The 25,889-nt window shown below is 35.1% G+C and overlaps 3 protein-coding genes across 3 annotated transcripts; 1 reads left to right on the top strand and 2 right to left on the bottom strand.

Annotated features, from left to right (window-relative positions):
- Window positions 1-1,036: 1,036 nt before the first annotated feature.
- LOTGIDRAFT_157988 (hypothetical protein) lies at window positions 1,037-2,332 on the bottom strand (the record flags this gene model as incomplete). Its single annotated transcript, XM_009050569.1, has 1 exon — window positions 1,037-2,332. The coding sequence occupies one exon, from the start codon at window positions 2,330-2,332 to the stop codon at window positions 1,037-1,039; it is 1,296 nt and encodes a 431-aa protein (XP_009048817.1).
- A 1,974-nt stretch (window positions 2,333-4,306) lies between these two features.
- LOTGIDRAFT_112314 (hypothetical protein) lies at window positions 4,307-6,105 on the top strand (the record flags this gene model as incomplete). Its single annotated transcript, XM_009050570.1, has 4 exons — window positions 4,307-4,460; window positions 4,962-5,074; window positions 5,319-5,433; window positions 5,879-6,105. Coding segments are annotated over 4 exons (609 nt in total), but the record flags the coding sequence as incomplete, so codon positions are not given.
- A 1,454-nt stretch (window positions 6,106-7,559) lies between these two features.
- On the bottom strand, window positions 7,560-25,846 carry LOTGIDRAFT_112412 (hypothetical protein; the record flags this gene model as incomplete). The annotated part of the gene is made up of 19 exons (XM_009050571.1): window positions 7,560-7,775; window positions 8,009-8,100; window positions 8,332-8,430; window positions 8,860-9,009; window positions 9,562-9,789; window positions 10,038-10,131; window positions 10,450-10,569; window positions 10,960-11,067; window positions 11,427-11,626; window positions 11,795-11,916; window positions 12,400-12,543; window positions 15,802-15,888; window positions 16,284-16,413; window positions 17,065-17,137; window positions 17,568-17,719; window positions 20,215-20,362; window positions 21,780-21,969; window positions 25,208-25,358; window positions 25,753-25,846. Coding segments are annotated over 19 exons (2,598 nt in total), but the record flags the coding sequence as incomplete, so codon positions are not given.
- Between the last annotated feature and the right edge of the window lie 43 nt (window positions 25,847-25,889).

The raw sequence follows: 25,889 nt of genomic DNA on the forward strand, positions 1-25,889 counted from the left end.
ATATATGTACAGGTTTCACTCGTTGACTGTTTATAATATAAATAAAATAGCTCAGGTTGTCAGTTTGTGAAAGGTACTAAAGTGATTGACAATCATGATGGTAATGTTCTTTGGAAATACATGCTAATTGTTATGATTTGTTGAGTGGAGGATATTTTTTTATGACCATTAATTTATTTTATAAAAACGAACATATTGTGAGATCTACAAATTTCTATTTTTGGTGTCAGTTTGTGAAGGGTCTACGAGGGGTAGATAACTCTTGCTATTTCTTAGGTTGTATTGATTTTTTACTCCATGGCCAGTAATTCATTTTATCATTACAACTTGTTGTAAGAGCTACTCATTTCTATACAGTTCTATATTTGAGAATGTGGCTCTATTAGGGTTATACACCACTCAAATTGCTGATTGTGCATCTCGGTACAATGATAATTATGTGATGCGATGCTCTGATGTTCTTTATGAAACGATGTTTAATTAAAATAATTCACTCAACCAGTGTTTTTTTTCACAACGGGTATACATGTATCTTATAGATACTGAGTGGAATTTGCACAGAATGAAACGGATATTCAGTGAATATTGTACCAGATGGTCGCGTAGGGCATACAATACGCGATTATCTTTGAATGTCTATCATAAATCTCGTTTTCATGCGGCCCACCAGAATGTTATGTTCCCAAACCCATTCGCCCAACAGCAATTGAAACATTCTAATGTTATTCCAGGTAGATTCAACGGCCCATATCAGTTTAAATTTGATGGCTTATTAAAAACACCTTTGCTTGACCATATTGATGCGCAATCATTATACGTTCTTATTTCGGAGATGAAATTTTCCTAGTTCAAGGGAGGTAATATAATATATTGCTTTTTTATCAAATACAAGGGAGGCAACACGAAAATATTTTTTATTAATTGTGAATCAAAAACGTCTAATTTTAAAGAAAATATTCGGCCTAAAAAGCAAAATAAAAAAGGGATGTGCAGAATTTAATCCACTATCTTGAAATGTAAATCCTGCCAGTGGCCATTATCTTAAATACCTACATGATGATAGAGCTGCGGCCCATGCCCCTTCTTTCAAATTAAACGAGGGTCCAGTATCTGTTCGGATATGGTCACTTAATAATCTGGCCACTATCTCGATTTTCTTATGTCCCTTGCGAAAGTTTAACAAGGATTTTAAAGTGTTCATTTCTAGTTCATTATCTTCCAGTTTTGGACAAATTGTCTCGAGGTCGTTCACTGATACTCGTTCTGGACCGCTTGGTTGATCTGCTATGATAGATTTGCGACGTAAAAGATGCCATTTTGGTTTAATTTTTTCCACAGCTTTCTGGGATATTTCTTGGCCTCTGAATTCTACTCGCTTTTCAATTTTAGGGCACAAATTCAAAGCCACATCAAAGAGTGATACTTCCTGTTTTTCTTCGGCCTGGACTTTCATTGTTAGCTCCTTTACTCGCGACCATTTACTCATGTTTTGATTCGTCTGCACTTTTTTGGTTTCGACATTTTCGCCGCCATCTTTTATTTTGGCAATGTCGTCTGGAGTAGGACTCAAACGACTGGATGGTGAATCTACAACATTATAATTACCGATATTATCTTTTTCATTTTTATCATCTTCTAAATTTAGTAATTGTGTTCGATATGCTGTCTCCGATTTGTGTCTCACTTTTTTGTTGTCGACATCATTCCTCATTTCACTGCACTCTGGTTCAGAATGTCGTCTCGTGATATCGCGACTAGACGTATATATCTTACGATTATCTAATACAGGATATTTTTCTTTGGTGGAGTCATGCTGATGGTCGCCTCCATCTTTTTCTGCAGCTGAATGCGGTGATTCAGAAGCACCATTATATCTGTCCATCGTTATTGAAACTGTGTTATAATTTTCGCGGAAACCGAGTTCATTGTGGGTAAGTGTCGATCTCCGCCGATAGAGTAACTTCCCTTGAGCCTGTTTATTGATAGATTCAGGTTGAGCAAAATTTCTTCGTCTCGAAAGCTGGCTTACTGCTCCTGACTCTATTGAGTGGCGAACTTGGTCTTTGCCTGTTACCGAATTCCTTTGTCTGAAAGTCCCTATAGAATCACTGCACGAGATGTTGTGGACACTACGTCGTCTGGTGGACTCAGCATGTTGGATATACCCGCCATATTTGGCTTTAAATCTGTTCATGGAATTATCAATGTCTTTAAGAAAACGTCGACGTTGAATCTCAACACTCTTAAATGTTTCCTGCAGCTCTCGACATGTAGTTTCTTTATTCATGAACAGGTCAATTTTTCTATCAATGTCTAATCTTTCTGATTTCATTCTGTATGCCTATTTCCGCTGTGATGCTGGTACTAAAATCCCGAAAAAGAAGTACCTGCTATCGTAATAGAAACATTTGGCTACAGATACTAGAGTAAATGTAACTATAATTATGTCATGCAATGACTAAATGGAATATTTCCACTCACAATTCTTCGTTATTTGTTCCAAATTCGCAACACAAAACACATGCCTATTTGAATTTACAATTTCTTGAAGCTCTGTAATCGTTAATTCTTTCCCGGAATGTACAGTTTATGTCTTCAAGATTTGAATTTTAAACATACATAGCCTATAGACTCCAGCTTAGCCTATCACCTTACTGGTTTGTTGGTTGGTAGATGACAGGTTAACTGATATCTGATATCGCAAACTAGGTAGTTGTTGATAGTCGTAGTCGATGGTAATTGGAATTTACCACGCCTTATGAAGCCCCAGATTAACTGATTAATTAACTATTGAATGGGGTCGATTAGAAAATACAGATTTAACACGATAATCTGACAGCTTGTCAAAATGTACTTCCTTAATCTGAATACGGTAGATATAACATTCTCGGATTTTTAATCTAGTTCTCTTACTTAATAGCAAGAATACAGCCTTGGCTAAATTAATGAAAAATATTGATTGGGAAATGGTATGCTTATATAGGCCCAGGGGTTGACTAGACGAGTCAGAGTTCCTACGACTATACGATTAAAAAAAACACGAATATTTTTTCAAATTTCATCTCATTGAAATAGAGAAAAATAGCTATAGTCCTATAAGAAATTGAGTAGAGTAGGGCGAGGGTGAGAAAAAAGCTTGGAGATCCTATTCCCCTTTGTCTGACTGAGAAGTTCGCCTACATTAGTATTCCCAATCACGACCAATTTTGGGCACCCGGGGTGCGGTGGGCTACGAAACCCATTCTTCTCCTGTACAGACGTATATATATATCTTAATTAAGAGAATTTATATATAATAATCCTGTTAAAATGAATAAAAGATACCATTGGATGGAAGTCTGTGAAATTGTTATCTATAACCTAAGCCTTATTATTATAAAACTTGGAAGATAAGCTCGGTGTTTGTTGGATAAAGCAATAGAACTATATAATATGGATAAAGTAACAGTGATCCGCTTAGTAAAGGGGAGACTACTCTTATTTAAAACAAAATGGCAGCCCCCATAGAAGAGAATAACTTTTCTGTTGAATTCGTGGGAAAAATCAAAGACACGCTTGCAGGAATCAAAGGTAGAACACATAAGGCAAAAGGTAATATGGATTTTTACATCATTTAGTATTTTGAGTTATGAAAAGAACCTTACCACAGACAAAATGTGTTTCTTACATTGCGTAGACCTAATGAACTCAAGTGAGTTGACATCGAAGTAGAATAGGCTATTAGCCTAATGACGGTTAAACCAAATTTAAGAGTTCTTTAAGGTTCATACTGTTCATTCAGATGATGCCATGTTGAGTTTTATGTTTGCAAATATTTCATTTATAAGCTTATTTAATTGTGGTCTTATGACCTGCCAGCATTTATCTCTTAGCAATGGAGAGTAGCCTAGGGGAAGTCAGATTATAATCTGATGAACAATATCGAACTGTTTTATCTGGATTTTTATTCCATATACCGTAAAAGGCCCTTCCAATGACAACAATAATGATATTTGTATATTTCAGGAAATTTAGAAGTGATATCAAAATGTGAAGAATGCAGTAAAAAATGTGAAGATTTACTTATAAAATTATCAGCTGACAGTAAACCAACAACCATTGACTTAACTAAATATCTACAACAATTCATTCCGGTGAGAAAAAGTGGATCTTTCTTTATTCGGTTTGCCATAAATACTTATTTTACTATCTAGTGTATTTCTGCAAGAAACTGTATTAAATGCATGTATCAAGTGTATCCCTGAGCCCCGAGCATCCCTTAACCTTAAGTAAAGTAAGAAATCATGGTATAGTTTAATTTCAGATAGTATTAGATGTTACTTTTATTGATGAAAATGAACTGGTAGATGAAGAATTTCCACCTGATGTTTCTACTGGAGTTATACAGAATATATTAGGTAGGACCTTTAATCAATCCCAAGAACACTGGTTGAAAACAACATGTACTCTATTGCAGGAAAGTGCATATATGCATGAACTCCTCTAATGAAGGAACATTGAATATAATTTCTTTCCTTATTCTCAAATTACTATCTCTGGTTTCAGAGTAAGACAAATATTAATCAAATATTTGAATTAGTTAAAAGTTTTTTGTATATTTTCAGATGAATTAGATGGTCTATTAGCCTTAGGCAAGCATTTAGAACCTAAAAAACATGTAGGTACCAAAAAAATATTTAAAATGTTGCATGATTACTTTAACTATCTTTGATCATTCAAGATGGGAAAAATTATTCTTCTGTGTCCATCAAGCCTGTAGCTAGCCAAGGTCTCAGGAGGGGCCAACATTTTTTTAAGGAAGCTCAACTATTTGACTTAACAAGTCTATCAAGTCATCTAAATTTCTGAAGAGAGAGGAGGGGGGATTAGCTCTAAGTTCTGCACCATGGTTTACCAACCAAAGAAGTTTTATTCTCAGAGTGATTGCCTGTATTTCTTACAGTTACGAGAAACAACAGGAGATGAACTATTAGAGTGTATTTATTGGAGGAAGGGAGCGTTGTTATATATGTATTGTAAAACAATAGAATCAGATACATCTAGAATTAAAAACAATCTTCAACAGTATAAACAGGTTAATTACATTTAGATATTTTAATGATAGCTCATACTGGACTACTGTACTCACTGGTATCAGTATCACATGTTCATTATCACGTTCACAGGAATTACAATTTCAAAAGGTTAAGCAAGTCTTTTTATTGATGAAAACATGAAAATTTGTACCTACATAAAGCAATTCTTAGTTTTTTTCTGAATGCATTCCCCCCTCTGTGTTTGCTGTGTTTTGACATTGTGAACTTGTGTGTATATTTCAGTATTTAGTTATTGGTGTAGAGAATTTAAGATGTATGTTAGAAACAAGAGAACCTGTAGATATTGATAAAGATACAGAAAGTCAGAATGATGATACTCTTCATTTAATACAATCAGGTATTGGTAATATACTATATTATATATCTACATATATACTTACATATCTATATAGTCTGTTAAGAAAAGTGGTCCATTACAGCTGTAAACCTAAGTATGTTCCATTACTTAACATATATATGCTGGTATACCTTGTACTTAGTGAAAGGATATAATACTATGTGTCTCAAGATTACCAGGAATCATGAATACAAACATAGAATGTAGGTTGTTTATTATATTTAGAGGCAAATACACTTTTATATCTTTTCTGTTCTCTATTAGCAAGGACTTCTAGCTATATTATTCATATGATCAAAGCCTTAAAGTGATGCAAATCAGAGGTGTCTCATCCATTAGCTTATCTCAAACAAGAATGCAAGACTTAGAACTTCATTTCATTCTCTTCTATAAAGTACAAGAGATATGTTTGCTAACATGTGTTATGTGTTTGTATTTTCCACAGGTATTTATTCAGATACTCACCTACTTAGTTTAGTATATGCTGGTGAAATGTGTTATTGGTTGAACCACTGTGATAAACTAGGTTATTTTCAAACTGAGGAGATAGATTATAGAGATATAGGAGAGACCTATCTATGTCGCTATTTACAAGTTGTTAACGGACCTTTAAAACACCAGGGTTGGAACACTGACAGTGCTCAAACTATGTTACAAAGTTTTAAATCCTAGGTTTTGTTATTTTATTTGTTGGCTAATAAAGATTTTTATTTACTGTTTATTTATTTTTTATATGTTTGCCTCGATCTTTCTGAACCAATGTACTAAGAGCATCTCGTCTCATTCTTGAAGTTGTTTATAGCCAGAAATTGCCTGCTAGCAACTGTGATCAAATGTAGGAATGAAGGATCGGACCGCAGCTGTGGTTAGCGACAAAAACAATATTTTTCTAGAAGTAGAACATGTCGGCAATTGCACATTTTCAGGTCCTTGAAAATCCATTTGCTCTCAGGTAACACCCCACCTCCTGTACCATTCCAAAAATTGACGGTATTAGCTATGAAGACCCAGCATATTGATGTCCAGTTGATAAACAGATGGAAGGATGCAATGGGTTGTTCTGAAAGAGTTTGTAAGTCCTCTGAAGGTTGCATCTCGTCCTATAGAACATTCTCCACAATGAATCCAGATTAATCCCATTCTAAAATATTTAAGAGAAACTTATTGAATTCTAAACGTCAGATAACGCACACGGAACGAGGTTGCTGACCTGCCATCTACCGAATCAATTCGGGGACGACCATAACAAATTTCCAAGAGACAATGAAGATATCCCCTAGCCTCATAAATTGTTTCGGATGTCGACAACTTTTGGCATACGAGTATTTATTGCACTGAAAATATTTACTATTAATTTTATTATTGCACAAGGTACATAAAGTTGACATGATAGATGTAAATGTGGATTGTATATCAAAATGCTCTTCAGGTGGTAATCTGTAATTCGTCGTTTTCAACACAATTTCCTGTCAATATTGCAGGTCGAAGAGGTGGGTAGAAGCGTTGTATATACAAACACGAATCATCTTTTTTGTCTTTCCTGATGCGTATCATCAACGATTATCACGTGGTGTTTCGGTCGCATTTTGGTCAATCTATAAGAACATCATCTGATTTCTGATGGTTATTTTTGCTCCAGAATCGTTACGGAGCTAACTTCTGTTTCGTAATGAAATTTAAATACATGCGGCGCAGAGCTGAAAACACTCTTAAATATAACAACGTTTTGGCAGAATGATATTCTGATGTAGTGCCTAGAGCTAGCACCGCCTGGCGCTGAGAAAGTGTTTCTGTTTAAATGATATTCACAAGGCAAACAAATTAACTTCAGTGAAATCCAGAATCACTGGAACTTAGTGAGTTTTCCTTCCTTCCGTTTCCTGAAAAATAACACAAAAATAAATGCAAAACCCAATACATATTTCAAAGGTTTCTCCTAAATTCTTCAGCAGAAATATAGATAAAGTTGTTATCAATATTTTAAATGCTAACTGATTGGACCATGTCACTTTTCATGTAAGTCCAGATAACTGTGTATTACTGTAAAATATGAAGAAAACGATTTCATTTATCTTTTTACCCAGGATAATACTCGCTTATAGCTTCTCGTTTTGTCAACTAGTTCATTATGTTACAAGACCTGTTTGGCAATATTTAAAAAATATAACTACGCTTAAAACGGTACCCGATTCTTGAACATAAACTAATTTTGTTTTAGAATGACTTGATAATGCTGATGATGGTCTACTTCCTTGTGTAGACATGGAAAAATTACTTCCGGATGAACTTGATATTTCTGGTGTTTTGGATAGAAGCCACCAAGTGACCATTTCACCCTTTCCCTGTAATATACAACGAACAATAATTATCTAGTCGGGTTCGAAACTTATGACCGCGAGCATATCTTCACCCGAGAACCAGACTTTTCTATATCCACTTCAAAGTTTCAAAACCACAGATTTTGTTCGTATTTCATTGGATACATTTGATATGCTAAAATTTCCCGGCGGAGGAGACACAACCCACATCCCGTTGAGCCACTGCATCATCTATTTAATTGGATTCTTTCTCTTACCTTTATGGGTATGGCTCCTCTACACTCGAAAATGTAACCTCCTATCATCTCTAGATGGTCATGTGTTGACGAACTGATGTGGATTCTGTAAGCTATAGATATAATAATAAATACAAATATACCAATTAAGATTCGAGGTATCCAATTGTATTGATTTAATACATAATATGTCGTCGATGAAAATAAAATAATAATAGAATATGCAAGATCCTTCTGCATTATAGATGATAATGGAGAATAATGGAACTATACGTCTGCCAACAATAATAATTTTGCTTAGCACCGTCAGCCGTTAGACTCTGCATGACAACAGATTACCTTACCTGCACCGTTTGATTCCATTCTAGAAGCTGTATTAACAGTATCACCGAATAAACAATATCTAGGCATCTTTAACCCAACTACACCAGTACATACTGGACCTGAAAGCATTCTCAATACAACAACTGAACCAATACCAATAGGTAGAGTTAGGATACGTTAGTGGGTGTGTTAGGGTTACATCGATAGTGTATGGGCGCCATATTCACTTGTTACAATAGTGCAATCAAATAATTAAGGCACCACGGTCAATGAAACATCGACGTTTCATCAACATCACTGACAAAGACGAGAAAACATATTTACAGCGTGGATGAATGTCATCTTATAGGCGATTAGGGGCCATGGGTTCGAACCCTGGTTTATTTGTTAACAGGCTTTCTATCTTGGGATTTGATTGGTTGTATTCGCTAGAGTACTGCATTTACCAATTGTTGCGATACAAGAAAAGTTTTGAATGATGTCAAGGTATTAGATGGAGATGGTGAAGACGTCGTTTCCCCAGCAATATTGACTGTAAGATTATCTACCTGAATGTAAGCCAACACGAATCTGTAATAGTTCGTCAGGAAGATGTGGTATAACAAATTTTTTACACGCTGCCACTATTTCTAAAGACATATTGCTGATCTCTCGGGCGTGGAATTCTGTTTTTATCGGAACACCAGATACAACCATGTCTGTAAAGAGAAAGATGACAGAATACCCAAGGGACATTTTCACAATATGATAAATAATGCATCTTTTAGTCAAGAGAATTTTAAATACAGCCAGTCAATCATTTGTTTTCTTTTATTTGCATATTTTATTTCATTATGACAAATTGTAATTATTGTGTATTCATAATTCATAGATACACATCAAATATATTGAAAACCGATTTAAGCCAGCCATTATAATTACTTAGTTTTCCAAGAAACTTGTTCTTTGAGCTGGAACTAAATCAGTTAAATTGGTACATAGCAGAATAAGGGTGGGATTACAATTGTCATTGTTTTTGTGTAGATTACAATGGAGACGAACAATATCAGACGAGAAGAAAAGAAATAATTAAATTAGGTTGTCTAGAGTATGAGGACCATGAAAACATTTCAAGACTCATACGAAAGGCACTATCTTTAGGCCCAGGAAACAGGGGGTTCCAAAACTAGTCGCCCCCCTTTGGCTCCGCCACTGTTTCTCCTTCGGCCAATACCTTCGTTCCATTTAATAAGTTATCATGGTATACTTACAAGCGTCACCTATAGTCTCAACTTTATACACATCAAACTGGTCTATAATTTCATCGAAAGTTGTATAGAGTTTATTTAGCAGGGCAATAACTTGCATAGCAGTACTTTTACCCGAGAGAGTTGTAAATCCTACCACATCACTGAAGTAGATGGTACATTCATCAAACGATTCAGCGTTTACCACGGTACCTTGTCGCAGCTGATCCGCTACTGGTTTTGGTAACATACCTACAGTGAAAGCATCAAGTTGCAAATAAAATATTGGTTTTCTATGGAGCAATGGAATGGATTTTAGTTCCAGATCAGTGTAAATGGGTCTTTTTTAAGAGCTGAAAATTTTGAGTTGCCTTCTCCGTCTGCAATGCTTTTCAATCAACTCACGTTTGCCTTCGATTTATCAACATGTAGATTGAGACCCGTTTTCTCCCCAAAGTTAAACCTTTTGGAAAACAATGGATGGCCTGTGCATTACTTACTGTATAATAATTTGTCAGTTTTTTGTTTCTCAGCCACCAGATCACGTGTTCTGTCAACAACTATGGATTCTAAATGCTTCGAGTATTTTTCCATCTGAAACGAAAGAAATCATTATAACATCTTAATAGAAAAATGTCAAACGTAACAAATTGATAATTGAGAAATCTGGCAAACAGAATCGGAGTGTAAAAGCATCCTGTATCGAGTGTTACACAAATAATATACTAGCCCGATAAATCTGGCCCTAATCAGTTCCTCAGACGTGATATATAGATGTGAGAATGTGATATCACGTCATATAAACTGTGAAGGGCAATATTATGCCGGACTAAATATGTAACACTTCTCCAAGCACTATAATGTGTAAACGTGTAAAGCCTAAGCAAGATGGTTGATTTGTTAGTGACTTACCATATGCATTATGAGATCGACAGCACTGAGTTTATTAGGGTTTATTTTATATATAGTTTTCTTGATGGTGTCAAAAGTTGGTCTTTCCTCTGGTTCGTTATTCCAACAGTCTTTTATTAACTGAAACAGAAATGATTAGTCAATTACAGCTACAATTGAATAATTCAGAATATGAGACTCTTATGTTAACGTCGTTGATTTTTCACCCCTTGGACCCAAATCAAAGAAATGAGGTTTCATATCGGTGTCCTCTTCTTGGACATAAAAGTAAAGACATAAAGAAGTGAGATATCCTGGTTAGTTTGACACCTCTAAAGATATTGATGCTAGAGATTTAGTACATTGGTTGAAAGTATATTTTCATCTGAATTTTTCGGTGTTGTTTTGACAATATCTCTCCAGATATTTCTGACCAAAGCTGGCATATTGATAGAATAATAAGTCTAATTGTTGACAAAGGAAACAAACTACAATACAGGAAGGGTAAAAGCAGAAATGTTTCGTTGTTACCGAGCAATATTCAAACGGACAAGGACATCGGCTCTCTTTATCAACAGTTGCATCTTCTTCTGGTAGAGGTGGTTTCCAATCCCCTGGTAGGACACTTCTATCTTCATCCTGGAAACAAAATAAATATTCCTTGAAGCTGTTGCCCGCAAACGTATTCTTCTTATGACTGGGTTATCAATGGTCATACAAAATGTATATTCAATATTTGACACAAAATGGTGTAATCGAATTCGTGAACACCAGATCTGTATATCCACTAAATATTATTCTGGGGCCAGCAAGTTGACATTTCCGTGACTAAAGAGCAAGAAACCATATTGTGCTATGTTATTTTATTTAACCAAACAGCTAACACAATGAGTTTTGATAATTTATTTTGACCGAAAACTAATTTTCAGAGGATTGTGACAGAATTCTCGACGAATCTGATTAGCGAATATTGAAATGAATCATTTATATCTTCATACCCCATATGGATCATTTCTATTTGCTATTTCCACCAGTAAGACGGAAAATGAGTATACATCTCCAGGACAGCTCGACCGTGTCACACCCTTTCTGATTTCTGGTGCAATATACACATCTCTAGCTGTTTCTTTATAAACCTGTTCTTGTTTGTCCTCATCACATGTTACATCAACTGCTCGATATGTTGGTAGACCGAAATCTGGGATAAATGAAACACAGAGTAAAAAATTTCTAATTAAGTATATTTATCATACAAAGGAATTAGGATTTGGGAGACTATTCTTAGCGAGGCACTAGATAATGAAGGAATAATTTGTCGAAACGCACATTATAGGTATGGATTGAAAAGAGAAGAATGGTCACGTACCAGTAACTTTTACCGTCCACCTATCATCTACTACACAATTACTGGATGTAAGTCGACCATGAACCATACCCCGACTGTGTAGGTAACTCATCCCACGACTTATGTCGCTTGCCAGTGAAAACCTAAAAATAAAACCAGAATTTGAACATTTTTTTTACACAAAGCGTCAACGGATGAATGGCGAGATGTTATTACCAGCGTTTTGTAATCGAAACATCAATACAATGATGTATAGAATATCAAATAATGATTAATTAAATTATTGATACAATAAACATGGCCATCTAAGTGGAATTGAACGTCTGAGACTGGAGTTGATTTCTGACACCAGCGTCGATAACCATCCAAAATAGAAAGAAGTTCAGCCAGGTTAGCATGGTAGCAAGATATGTTTACTCTCTAGACATCTGCTACCACTTTTCATTACGAAATACTTTCATTTATTTAATTCATTATATAAATAGTATAGCTGCAACCAATGTATTATTGCTAAAGTGTTATATTAGATTTCAGGTGTCGATTTCGAGTTTCGTTTAGCGGTTCGGATCGTTAGTACTTGGATTTTTTTTATTGCAATACTTTGAATGTGAAAGAAACATTTCTACCTGAAAGCCCAGTTGAGGGGTATTTCATCATTCAGCAATACGTCGTTTAAACTACCTTTAGGACAATATTCTGTTACTATAGCAACATCAGGAATATCTATACATCCACCAACAAATTTACATAAATTAGGGTGATCCATTTCTCTAAAATATAAACAAAAATGTGAAGTTATAGTCCAGAGCATGTATTCTCGAAACGATCTTAGCGCTAAGATGTCCTAGAATCAATGTTAGAAGATAAGGACTTAGGACATCCTAGCGCTAAGATCGTTTCCAGAATATGTGGCCAGAATTTTATAAACGTTTCCCTATTTGTTCAATTATAGGAGAATCGAACGTCAGATTGTCTTTTGAAAAGTATCTTGGATAACTGTAAGACTAGATCATGTTAAAATCATCAGAATTATTTCAAAAACATCAAAACAAAGGAACTGGCCTGGTGTCCGCCGAAAGCGTCCGCTGTACATTGCCAAGTGGGGTTACAAAGGATTCCATTGATTTTCAAGTAGTAGATATTGAGGTGCTTACGGCTATCTGATCGATTTATCTCGAGTTATATTTTTCTTAATGTTATCAATATATCTTATATTACTAGTGAGCTTTGGTATAAGAGCCTGGAGTGAACAAAATACTCCCAAAAGAAATCTATATATAAGTGAAAGGAGCCTTTGCCAATGTTTAGGCAAAGAACGTTTTAGATCGATGCCAGAAAGCGTATTGATTACAATTACGAGCATTTGTCATCCTCGGGGATAAAGGTCGAATATCAGTAAAAACAATTAGTGTATCCTGAGAAGCATTAGACATTGGATGTACCTTTGTTTGCGTCAACAAATCCCAGCGTTGGAGACGGCAAGGATTTGATTGGCTAGAGATGTCATCAAATCTATAAATGTTCAAGAAGGCCGTCTTAATATCCAACTGTAGTGGCTAAATTAAAGATAAAGCTGATAAAAAATGGAACGGAAGTTTTGGTCGAATATCTACACACTGTCTTCGAAGACAATAAATGTTGAGTTTACAACTAGTAGATTGTTTTCTAGCTTTCACCCTGAGACGACAGGGAGGATTATTTCCACACTATCCGATCTACCATCTCTTTTAACGCTTTTTTTTATATATTACTAGCTGAAGACATTCCAGCAACACATGATTGTAGGATCATTGACCATCCTCCGTCAGCTATCGAGTAACTAATTCGCCTTCTAATAAGTAACAGAATACCGATAAATCAAGCAAAGACACTGTCAATTATGACTATAAGAGGTCGGATATAAAATCAGCAAGTTTCTAGCTAAGAACCTATCATAGATCAGATATAACATCAGTACCTCTTGTTGAAAAGTTTCAACGGACTACCGTTGATGAGGCCAAATCGAAAGTCAACAAATCGACAAACTTTCTTCAACAATTACAATCTTCAATCTAATCATTAACAATTAAGTAATTTTAATAGATTATGAGGTCGATGTAGCGCTCTAAGCTCAAGGATGGGCGGTTTGTTTCTCTTTTCCTATATTATTATTACTGCCGTTAAGGGGGAATATTAAATCCATTGATCCACTAGGCCTCTTATCATTATAGAATCAATCACGTATTAAAGGGGTTGTTTTGTGGTCTTCTGCGTCTCAGGTATAATGAGAGCTGCTATTTGCACCATTCAAGCCAAAAATGTTTAATCAAAGTGACGTTATAGTCTGAAAGCACAAGAGCCACCGACTTCTGACAGGAAATCAGGGCGGTGCGAATTGAAGATAAACTTACAGAGACTAGGAAACCGCTTTAGAATCCCGTTTAAAGCAATTAAATTGAGTATTCGTGTTATTCACATTTCGATAGTTAAAATTCCAAGTATATAGTCTAATTATTATCTTTATCAACATTTAGAGCTAATGTAAGTTAAAGATACATATAACAATTGGTGCCACCACACCAATGCGAATACCAGTTGCGTATGGTTTCGAATAACGAAAGTGGTCATGAGTACCGAATGCAACTCACAACTTTTTATGACCGCTTTTCCTATATGCAATCATCCACTAGTGATCGCCATGGATCAGAATAGACATCATACGTTGTTATTGGCTACAGGTGTAACAATCGTTTAGGCTACCAGTCCGTTATCCAGGGCCGTAACTACATCAAGCCAAATGGGCAAAATGTCTTATGCTCAATTTTACAAGCAAGACAATTCCGTTATTCAAAAATCAAGTCCAAAGCAGGGCCAAATTTAGAGTAAAAGCAGCTTAGTAGTGAACTCCTCCAATGATAAGTATATCATCTGGTTTTTCGAATTGGATGTCTATGCCAAAGGTTGTTACCGTTTGAAGTTTAGCGAAAGCGTTGTGATGACTGATTTCTAAGACCACATGAGGTTTGCGCATTACATAGAAAAAAGACACTAATTAAGGGCCTTTTATCATTTTTCTACCTTATAATCCATTTTATAATATCATATTAGTAATAAATATAACATGCTTTAGCAAATAAGCAGCGCGTAAATTATAGAATTGGCAAAAATAATTCTATTACATGGTTTATGTCTTATTAACCATTGTTAACTAAGTTTGAGTAATAATTAGAGCGTACAAAATGTCAAAATGGTACTAAGATATTGACGAAATGATTATGATTACATAAATTTACAAAATAAGATATGTTTCCGATTGATTCTTAGACGAAATTATAAGCTGACTGGCATTTCAGGTTCATTTCATAACTATTATTCAATACGGTACATGTATATTGAGTAAATATTTCGACATCGGTACCTTTGATGTTTGTCGGGGGCTTCCAAGTTACACTAGAAAAAGGTCAAAAACCTTTCCCCGGGCTGCAGAAATTCCAGCGTCCTTGAACAAAACTTTCCCCTTCCTACAGAGATTTCAGCGTCCTTGAACAAACAGCCTTTCCCTGTTGCAGAGATTCCAGCGTCCTTTAACAAAAATCCTTTCCCTTGCTACAAAGATTCCAGCGTCCTTGAACAAAATACTGTCCCCTTCCTACAGAGATTTCGACATCCTTGAACAAAAAAGCTTTCCCTTTGCTGCAGAGATTTCAGCGTCCTTGAACAAAAACTGCCCCCTTCCTACAGAGATTCCGGCATCCTTGAACAAAAAAGCATTCCCTTGTTCCAGAGATTTCGGCGCCCTGAACAAACAGCCTTTTCCCTTGCTGCAGAGATTCCAGCGTCCTTGAACAAAAAAACTTGTGCCCCTGCTTCCAGCGGCCTTAAACGTAAATACTATTCCCTTGCTACAGAGCAAACAACCTTGAACAAACCACTGCCTTTTTCCTTGCTGCAGAAATGTCGCCCTAGAACAAAGCACCCTTCCTCTCGCCAAATATGTTCAGGTGTCCTTGAACAACAAGCAAAAAGGATAAGATAGAATCAAGTTTTACCTTACGGCTTTCACTTCTGATCTAATCTCAAGAGAAAGTTTGAAGTCGTTCTTCTGAATTTTCTTTACGGCTACCGTTCGTCCTTTACTGAAATAAGACCATACATCAAGCCAAACTTACGTAATAAAATTGCACGATTAATATAAGCTTAAGATGTAGTTCTTCGCAAGATTAAGGATATTCGGTAGCTGAAAATGCAATATTCATTGCAAAGTATTCAAGTCGCGCTAGTAACTTAAAGATTTTATATTTATATATAACAAGAAACATGACCAGTTTCTTCTTTACGATTCCAAATGTTTATGTATAAGTAGCTGCTACCGTAAACAACAAAAATATTCAACGCCATACCTCGAGCCCCCGGACGCGAAACGGATGAGACTAACTGCGATTCCGGGGCATTGCATTTGCGTTTCGTTTTAAGTAGCTCAAACAGTAACATTTCATCTGATAATCTTTAATCACATAGAATCTCGACTTACTAAATTGCTGTATTAGCAAATATCTGTCTACGCCTAGCGGAATCTGACATAGATGAAGTGTTCACACTGCTTCTACTATCTGACGTGTTGACTGTCAACATACTTCCAAACATCCCTCGTAACCCAATATCTATAACAGAAAGACCAAATTAGATAAAGCAAACTGAGCTAAAAATGCTGAAACGGCGTAGCCTTTTTTGGGATCACTGGTTTCATAATTGACGGTGAGTATGTTTTTTAACGACGGTATTTGGGACACAAAATTTGTACAAAAAACCCTCGTGATGTTACTGAATCATAAGCATTTGGACGTAACCCAATATCTATAACAGATAGACCAAAATATATAATGTGAACAGAGCAAATGGCGATGAAATGGTGTAGCTTCCTTTGGAATGGTGGTTGGTGGTACTGACTTAAAATCATTTAGAAGTTAACCGATGTTTGTGTCTTTTGTAGAAGAGGCGATGCGATGTATGAGTGAAAAATGCCGTTTTGTTTTCTAATTTCTATAATATGGCCCAGAATATATTGCATGTCTTTTTAACTCTAAGGATCCCAATTTTGTCGATTCTTCAATCACAAAAATTACAAGTAACATTAATTCCCCTTTTTGTCAGTTTCCGTTATTATCCGAGTTAGAAACATCTGCTAGTATTCCAGCCTCCGATAACAGTTGTAGGGCCGACAAATTCAAGACTAGCTATCAAAAGCTGGGCTAAAAGCAGATGTTTCGGACTAATAATAATATGATGCCGACAGTGAACATTATTGAACTAACCTTCTTTTATTTCATCATTTGAGATGATCCAACTTTCATCCCATAATAGTTTTCTTTGCTGATATCTGAAGTACTGGAAATAGAAATGCCAAGGAGGTCAAATTGAGTAATTATGAGACCATAGGCATCATAAAGAATTGAATCCCAATTTTTTGAACTCTTTGTACTATTACACTTCATGTCTTGTCTATCCTAGGTAAATGGTTTGCACCCCTATTGTACACCCACTTTATCTTTAACAAATTAAGAAATATGATTTTTTTTTACGTATTTGGATCAAATTATATGTCAGAATATACCAAATCAGTCCAATTTTTCGAAAATTTTCCGGGACTACCCTGTCAGACATTCCATGGGAGGCTTGCGACCATGACGCCTCCACAGTATTGCCGCATTTTGAATTTAGGCTCGACAGTTTGTCCCCCATGGAGCCAGCCTGTCCCCTATTTGTACCCCAAGATTCGGGAGGCTGGCACCGCCAATGATAAGGACAAATAACTTACCGCTATGATAATTATAAATATAACGGCTAATATAACCAAAGCTACAACTATCAGAGCAATTTCCCAGTCTGTTAATGGACATGAACCACAATCTTTAGGACAAGTCAAACAGTCTTCACCTTCATCATCTTCACAGCGTTCATCACCACAAACTATTAGATACAAATATAGATCGAAACAGGTCTGAATAGCCATTAAGCAACATTAGAGGTAGAGTTAAAACCCAAGTACTAACGATCTGAACCGCAAAACGAAACCCGAAATCCAAAGCAATATATTGACAATACATTGATAGCAGCTAATGAATTTTTTATATGTGGAAGTATATCAATCATAAATCGCTTGTATCTGATGTAATAATGGTATTATTTGTTAGGTGTTAAATTTTTCCTCATTTACCTGTCGCTATCAGGTTTGTAATGTGATATACTAGGTATACTAGCATTTTTATCAATTTAAACACGAGAGTAGTTAATGAACTATTTCCATCTTATCCCTGAACATTGTTCATGTTTCAATATTTACACTTTATTCAAGGTAAAATGAAAAGTTTTCACTTTTCCCTTTGTTTTTTTTTTTGTGATGTGAAAGCATATTAGCACTTTATCTAATCAATACTTAATACTAGTTAAAAAAAATAAAATTCATTAGAAATCATAGCGTTATCTCTGATCTGTACATACTTGGTGCATGTGAAATGAATATTGGTACATTTTTAAGCACCGTACAACAACAGAAATCAATTCAATGAAAAAAACGATGGTTAATGGAAAGTAACTCTTTATGCTTAATAATATATAGAATTATGTTTTTGATACCAATTACTTTGATCAACCAATACGTACTGAATCAAACTTTCCCCAAGGACAATTTAGTATTAGCTTGACAATAGATCTTAACAATATACTCCCGATACTATATTTGATAAATTGAAAATTGAATTATCCTTTTATCATCTGTTCAATTAGCCCAGGGTCATAGATTCAGGGGGTTAGGGGAAGGGGGTTGGCAATGCCCTTCCTCCCCTCGAAAAAATGGATCGCTCCCTGACAACCCACAAATTCCATTACTGCAACTTATAAACAAAATACACCATTGCCCCTCCGGATAAATTACTTTCCCCTCCGTTTTGTTTTGATATTGTAACAGTGAAACCGAGAGATGTGTTCGAAACTTATGACCGCTATTCATTTACGCATCTGGTGATCACTATGGTGTTAGGGCCAGTTAAGCAGCTAGTGTTCTCTCAATGGAAACACATAAGGTGTTGTTCAAGTGTTATTTATTAAAAGTGTAATTCAGTAAAAGAGAAAACACAGCGTGGTAATGTACAACTAGTACTTTTCATTGATCTAGTCATGTAAATTATTGACCACAAAGTCTGTTGTAATGAAGGCGTTAACACAATTTACCCCAAGGGATATTATTTGTTAAATGAAGCCCTTTACCTCTTATCCAAACACTTGGCGGCACTTCTCTTTGAAGAAGTCAACTATACTACCCAACTTTAAACTTCCATTTTGCCATAATTTGGACGAAATTTTGATAACGGAATTGTCTTTCTTGTAGCATTTTTATTACTGAGATAATTATATAATTATTGTATTACTATAAAACCTACAATTAAAAATATACTGCGTACACATTAAATGCCAGCAATAACTTTTGTGCTCGCTCGCCCTTATGGAAGCACTATACAACTTGGTTTTTCAACTAAAGATATCTTATATAATTCGCAAAAAAAATGTGTCAGTTCAATAGATCGACCATGTATGGATTTTTTTTTATGTTTCTGAAGGCTAATGATATAAACGAAAATCGAAACATGCTGATTACTTTCCAAGTGCTTGTGGCAGTATTTATTAGTTTAACAATTCGACAACAACTCCTACGCCGGGGCGTTGTAAACTGTTATATAGTAAATAATACATAGTCTGTAAATCTATAGTCATTAAAGTTGATAAAGATCTCAATCATCAATAATAATCTGTTATAATAAACGTGTTAGTATAGGTTTTCCCCAGAGAGTATCCAGTAATAATTTTGTAATAGACCGTAAAACCTACAACTATAGATAGATAAGTCTAGTATTCTAGTGAGATCAAAATGATATAGGTCAATGCAAAGCTGATTTTTATTTTTTAACTTTAATCAAATCTGTGTAAAATTAGAATGCTTTCATAAAAAAAAAACACAAAACACATAAATGTATATTTTCTCTTAAAATATAACAGCAATTAGCATTAAAGGTTTTTCTAGAGGGGGTCTAAAGACCGTGTACTCATTAGTATATTAGTTATTAACGAGACGGAACTAAAAGTCACATTTTTCTACTTTATGACATGGCATTACCAATGAATATATTCTGTTGCTCGACAGATGCAATAACCATTCTATAAATAGTTAATGATAAAATATATTCAGGTGGGCATTTCTTTTATTAAATTGTAGCAAGGTAATTCCCGAATAATTGCGAGGTAAGCTTGAAAAAGTATCCTTATAAAAAAACGAAGAAATCTCATGAAAAGAGTATATTCAAGAAAAATTGATCTAATTACCAAATATTCTTTAACGAAAGACAAGTTTTAATTTTTATCTGATCAATTGACTTCCTGAATTTATAGTTATTAATTGCAGTGAAACTAACCAGTTTTCGGTAGAACATGGACTGTTTTCTCTACTGCAATGTGCATCTTCGCCACTTTAAAATGTGCAATGATAGACGTATGTCCTTCTGTATATAAACCAGCAACTAGACTTGTCCAGTTTCCTGTGGTGGGAGGACCAACCATTACCTACGATGAAAGGATAAAATTTAAAAAATGCACTGTGAAAGTAGAATTTCATGCATCAATTACGAGGTAACATAGAAAAATAGATACTCTGAATAACCACGAACTCTAAACAGTATGTTGAATGACTATCAAACATAATAAAAACCAAGCTATCAATTAAGCAATTTAACAAAACAAGACAATATTATGGAATATAACACACTTTTTTAATAAGGTTAGGCACATAACGTTTCAACACAATATACATAAACATAGTATTGTCTTTATTGTGTTTTGTTATATGTGCTCCTCGCTTCTATAAGTCGTTCAAATCTTACAATTTAGCAATTGTAATTGACTTCCAAATTATGACAATCTTATACAAGAGGTAATGAGTCTTATAATGATATTTATATTTCTATATGCCGAGACGTCTGTATCTGACCATATTGTGGGTGTGTACAAATACTTCAAACAAAGCTACAAATAGGGTTATTTTGATTGATGTCATTTCCAACTTGATAAATAGGTTGGTAGATCACAAGTTAACTTGCTGATATTGCAAACTAGGTAGTTGTTGGTAGATGACAAGTTAACGTTCGCTTCCAGCGGATGCTGATATCGCAAACTAGGTAGTTGTTGGTAGATGACAAGTTAACGTTCGCTTCCAGCGGATGCTGATATCGCAAACTAGGTAGTTGTTGGTAGATGACAAGTTAACGTTCGCTTCCAGCGGATGCTGATATCGCAAACTAGGTAGTTGTTGGTAGATGACAAGTTAACGTTCGCTTCCAGCGGATGCTGATATCGCAAACTAGGTAGTTGTTGGTAGATGACAAGTTAACGTTCGCTTCCAGCGGATGCTGATATCGCAAACTATTTAAAACTTGATAAAGATACTATGGTGACCTTTTATACGAGGTAATGAGTTTAAATGCTTTCGGTATCTGACCACATTAAATAAAATATGATATTAGATGATTTGATTGGTGTCATTTCTATCAACATCAAGATCGGTGATGACTTTGATGAGTTTCATAATTAATAAGATTTATTCATTTGCCCAGACCGATCAAAACAATAGATACATTGATTCTCATTAACCCAACTAAAAACGAGAGAGAAAGTTTGAAAATAGTAAAGTCAACAGTGACTTGGTTATCAAGTTGATGACAATCTAATTCAGGCCATCAGCAAGAAATTAATACCACGATTTCCAACCTATCGTTTCATCTCCGAAAGTCCTAGACATTTTTTGTATGAAATAAATTTCAAAGAGCTGAATTCTAAAAATAATTATGGTACGAATTCGTTCTGAAAATATCAATCTGTTGTTGTTTATTACTATGGATTATTATACCCTCGCCTTTTTCCCCTAAAAACCGATCTCGGTATAGTTTTGATTTCATTGCGTTCATCATGAAAAAGACTGAATTACCTGGGAATGGGTGAAAATAGAACCGGAAGGTGGAATCCATGGACCACATAGACCATCTTTAACAGAATCTTTCTCTGATAGCGGACAGGAATGGACATTGACATGATGAATACAGCAGTTATCTGGAGTGGATTTCTGGACTGACGGACACACCACCGTCTCACACCATTGTTGGGCTTCAGCTGGGTCACTAGATTAATGATAGGACATTGTGGTAAAATTAGGACTGTTTATTATTATCTATGCTCATGCATGAAGTTCTTTTTTAGTCCACAGAAAACTGCAGTTGGTTTCAGCACAATCCACTTGGATTTGATATTTGGTAGGTTAGTTCAATAAAAAAAATATGACAGTTGGTTTCAGCACAATCCACTTGGATCGAATATTTCGTAATGTAGTTCAAGACATAAGACAAGAATATATGAATGTAAATACGAATGATAAAACGTTTCAATTAATATGTACTTAATAAATGTAGAACTTTTTTTCTTGTGATAAAGAAACAGATAACAATCAAAGCGTATAGTTTCTAAGGTGCTTGACAATGATTTGATGGAGAATAATCTTGAGCTACATTGTTTCAGATTGTGTTCAAAGCTTACTCAATAGTTGAAGAGGTTTAGAGAACTGTCTAGCAGAACATAATTACACTATTTCTTTCAATAAAAACTCCATCAATTCTGTACTACTGAAGCTTTTTTAAACTTATATAAAAAATCTATATGTGTGTCTATGTTTTATTCCTATTGTGATTCGTATCTGACCGTTGATTAGTCTTTCAAGGGTTGTAATCGTCTTAGTATTATCTCTGACCTTTTGAAAGAGCTCAATATCAGCTATGTGAATCATTTTTAACAACGGAAATGTGACTAGCATGTAATACAATTGACACGATAAAGACTTCTGCTCTATCCTTCTTTCTATCTTAAAAAGATCAGGGCTGTGAATTATCGGTTTCTTTTTATTTTTTTCTTTTGGATACGCTGGATAAGATAAATTTAGATATATCTCTTAAATATTTTGGTATATTTTCTTGAAATCTATTTTTAGCATAAAAGGATACGTTTCCTAGAGCATTTGGCGAAAAGACTATCACGGTTCTTACGATGAAATATGTCGACAAATAACACACCAAATAAAGTATTGATGGCGAGGATGGTGACAATGTAAATTGTTGAAACATTGAACAATAAAATCCATGCATAGTTTATTTTGATATTTGAAATTTAGCTACGCTAGTTAATCTTAAGTTTGTATCTGATTTACAATTTGAAGTACATCATTGATATATCTAAACAAGCATACATGTTTCTAAAGTGAATAGAATTGTAAATATTTAACAACTACTATTTAAATAGTGCTTAATTAACACTAAGTATGTAAAAGCGTTGATAATAAATATAATATACAATGTATATGTAAACAGAGTTGTTGGTTGTTGGTAAAAAAGTTGGAAAATGTTGGGGAAAAAGAGGGTAATAACGTATTTTAATGACGCAATCTTCTCCAACATGATGGTGCACCCATGCGTATTAGAAAATGAGTTGGGGCTCTGTTGATAGTGTTGTTGATAGTGTCAACACACCATCACATCAGTTGGTTTCTAACTAGAAGGTAATGATGAAATGTCAATCGGGTAAAACCGCCATTTGTTTCAGAGCCTTAGCGAAACTGTCATAGTTAACCGTTAGATGAATTTTTTGACGTTCATAATCAAATTTGAATACTTTGTTTTCGAACTTTAGTTCCGAAAATATAATTCAGCTTAACCATGAAAAATTGCACATAAATCAAAAGAACATGATTATGACATTAACATTAAAAATCAAAACTATTGTAAGTGTGACGACAGGGGTTTGGGTTCCATAACAGAATCATTCTGAAAAGTATGCAGTACAACTATACTTAACAGATCACTGGATTGATTGACAAGGGAAGCACAGATGGAAGAAAGAATGCTGCCGGATTCAGTGGCATTTAGTTATCTTGAAAGTAGAGCATGATCACCCTACCGTAACAAATAGCGACACCAGCTTCCCGAGACTGGGGTTACCATTAGGGGACAGACTGAATGGGGTGATAATCCTCAGTCTAGTCTCTTGATTTTATGCATTCGTACACATATATTCGGGCAAAAACTTATAAAAATAAGATATTTTTCAATTTGTTAAAGATATAGTGGGGGTACAATAGGGGTGCGAAGAATTTTCAAGGGTGGCAAATAGGCATCGATTTCGGAGAGTCTACATAGACAATCTTATTTTTTTGGAACAACACACTACTAAGACGGTGACTCTGTTGTTGGACAGGATTGTCTCTCAGATCATTCTTCAACCTATTAGAATTTACTTTATTGAATTTGAGCTCCTAGCGCAACTAAAATTAGTATGGGTGTCGCTAGCGAGGCAGAGCATGCTCACCCATACCCATCTGGAATATCGGATACTGCGACTGGATTACTAAACTCAACTCTCATAGATAATATTGTTTATTTCACCAAGCATAGCTGGTGGGTGTAATTAAATTGACATTGCATTGAGAAATAAATCGTAAAGGTTATGTCCGTTATCTAGAACTAACAATCATTGTTTTGCTGAACGATAATATAATTTGAACCGTATTTGTGATCATGGGCAGTAAGACTATAATAGTACATAGCTTTATAGTTTTACTATTGTTCACGATTTGTTGTATTTGTTGTATCTAAAAGTTATGTGTCAGTTCGCTCTACATGTTATTCATGGTATTAGAAGCCATTAAAAACTCTTCGACCACTATTATGAAAATAATAGAAACCACTTATAAATCTGTTACCTATTCAAACAGATGTTAATAAACACTTCATCCTCTGGGTATATCGGTTTTATTTATATTGTGATACAGTCAATCGATGAACTGTCTGATTTAAATGCAGACACGTTTCGTGTGTTTTTGAAGATGACTACACTGTCTTGCCATTCAGGGCATCTTCACAATGTCAGGATATTAACAACTTCGTTTCATACCTTGACAGCAAAAGGTACCTTTTTTTGTATCACGAAAGTTTGTAAATGTTTGACTGGATCGTACGCTTGTAGAATCCCCAAAAGAAAGTATATAAATAATAAGCTATAAAATTTGTCTGTCAAGGGCTCTGATTGACTGTACTGTTAACGTACCATCCAATCAAATCAAACTTCCGGGATGGAAGAAAGGTAGCTATTGTAGTTAATGTATAAGACGAAGTTCGTAATAACTTGACTTTGAGCATTCAGGGTCAATTCACCTCAATAGTGAGAGCAATTCTGTTATGTATGGACGAAACTCCAAAATGTAAATTGTAAGCTTTTCTTTCAGACATGATATGCTTATCTTCAGTATTATTTACCTTCTATGACATGAATATCAACCCACACTATCACTATGACTCTAATACTAAACCAATTTACCTGATACCAGTTCCGTTTGCAGCATCAAAGATACTCTGGCTTATAGCCCAGGGGTAAAACTGAGGATGTAGAATCAATTCATAGCTTGTATTAAAATATTGCTCAACCTTGATGTCATCTGGGGGTTCTATGATCCATCTTATATCAATACCTGAAAATACACATTACATGGATTTTACGTCCCACGGTGAAAACGAGTTATCTCATGAAAAATGAGAAGAAATTACGGGACAGGACAGGACCCACTTTGATTTTCACGGATTAAAACTTATTTCGTCGCTTGCACATTGGCTAAAATTATTGTCACTACTGGTAAATGCATCAGCCATAAAACACAAGAGGCACTACTGGAGCCGGATGTTTTTAAGGAGGGTATCTCCCGTTAGATACCACTCTGCGTATTCACGGCAATAACAGGCATCGTCTCACGTTCAGGAAATGAAATGAAATAAATGGAGTTTAACGTCCTACTTTTCTGTACCATGTGGACTAATGAAGAGATATAGAACTGTTAATATTGGTAACTGTCAAGAACTGAAACTTACCCGGACAGGAAGAGAAGGGTATTGGACTAGACGCAGAGGCTGTGTACGGCCAACAATGATAGTTTACATTGGTTAAATCATGCCACGTGGTAACCTGTCTTAAAATCAACTGAAAATTAAAATATTTGTATTAAAAG

Source organism: Lottia gigantea (genome assembly GCF_000327385.1).
Source record: "Lottia gigantea unplaced genomic scaffold LOTGIsca_15, whole genome shotgun sequence".
In the NCBI taxonomy this organism is placed as follows: domain Eukaryota; kingdom Metazoa; phylum Mollusca; class Gastropoda; family Lottiidae; genus Lottia; species Lottia gigantea.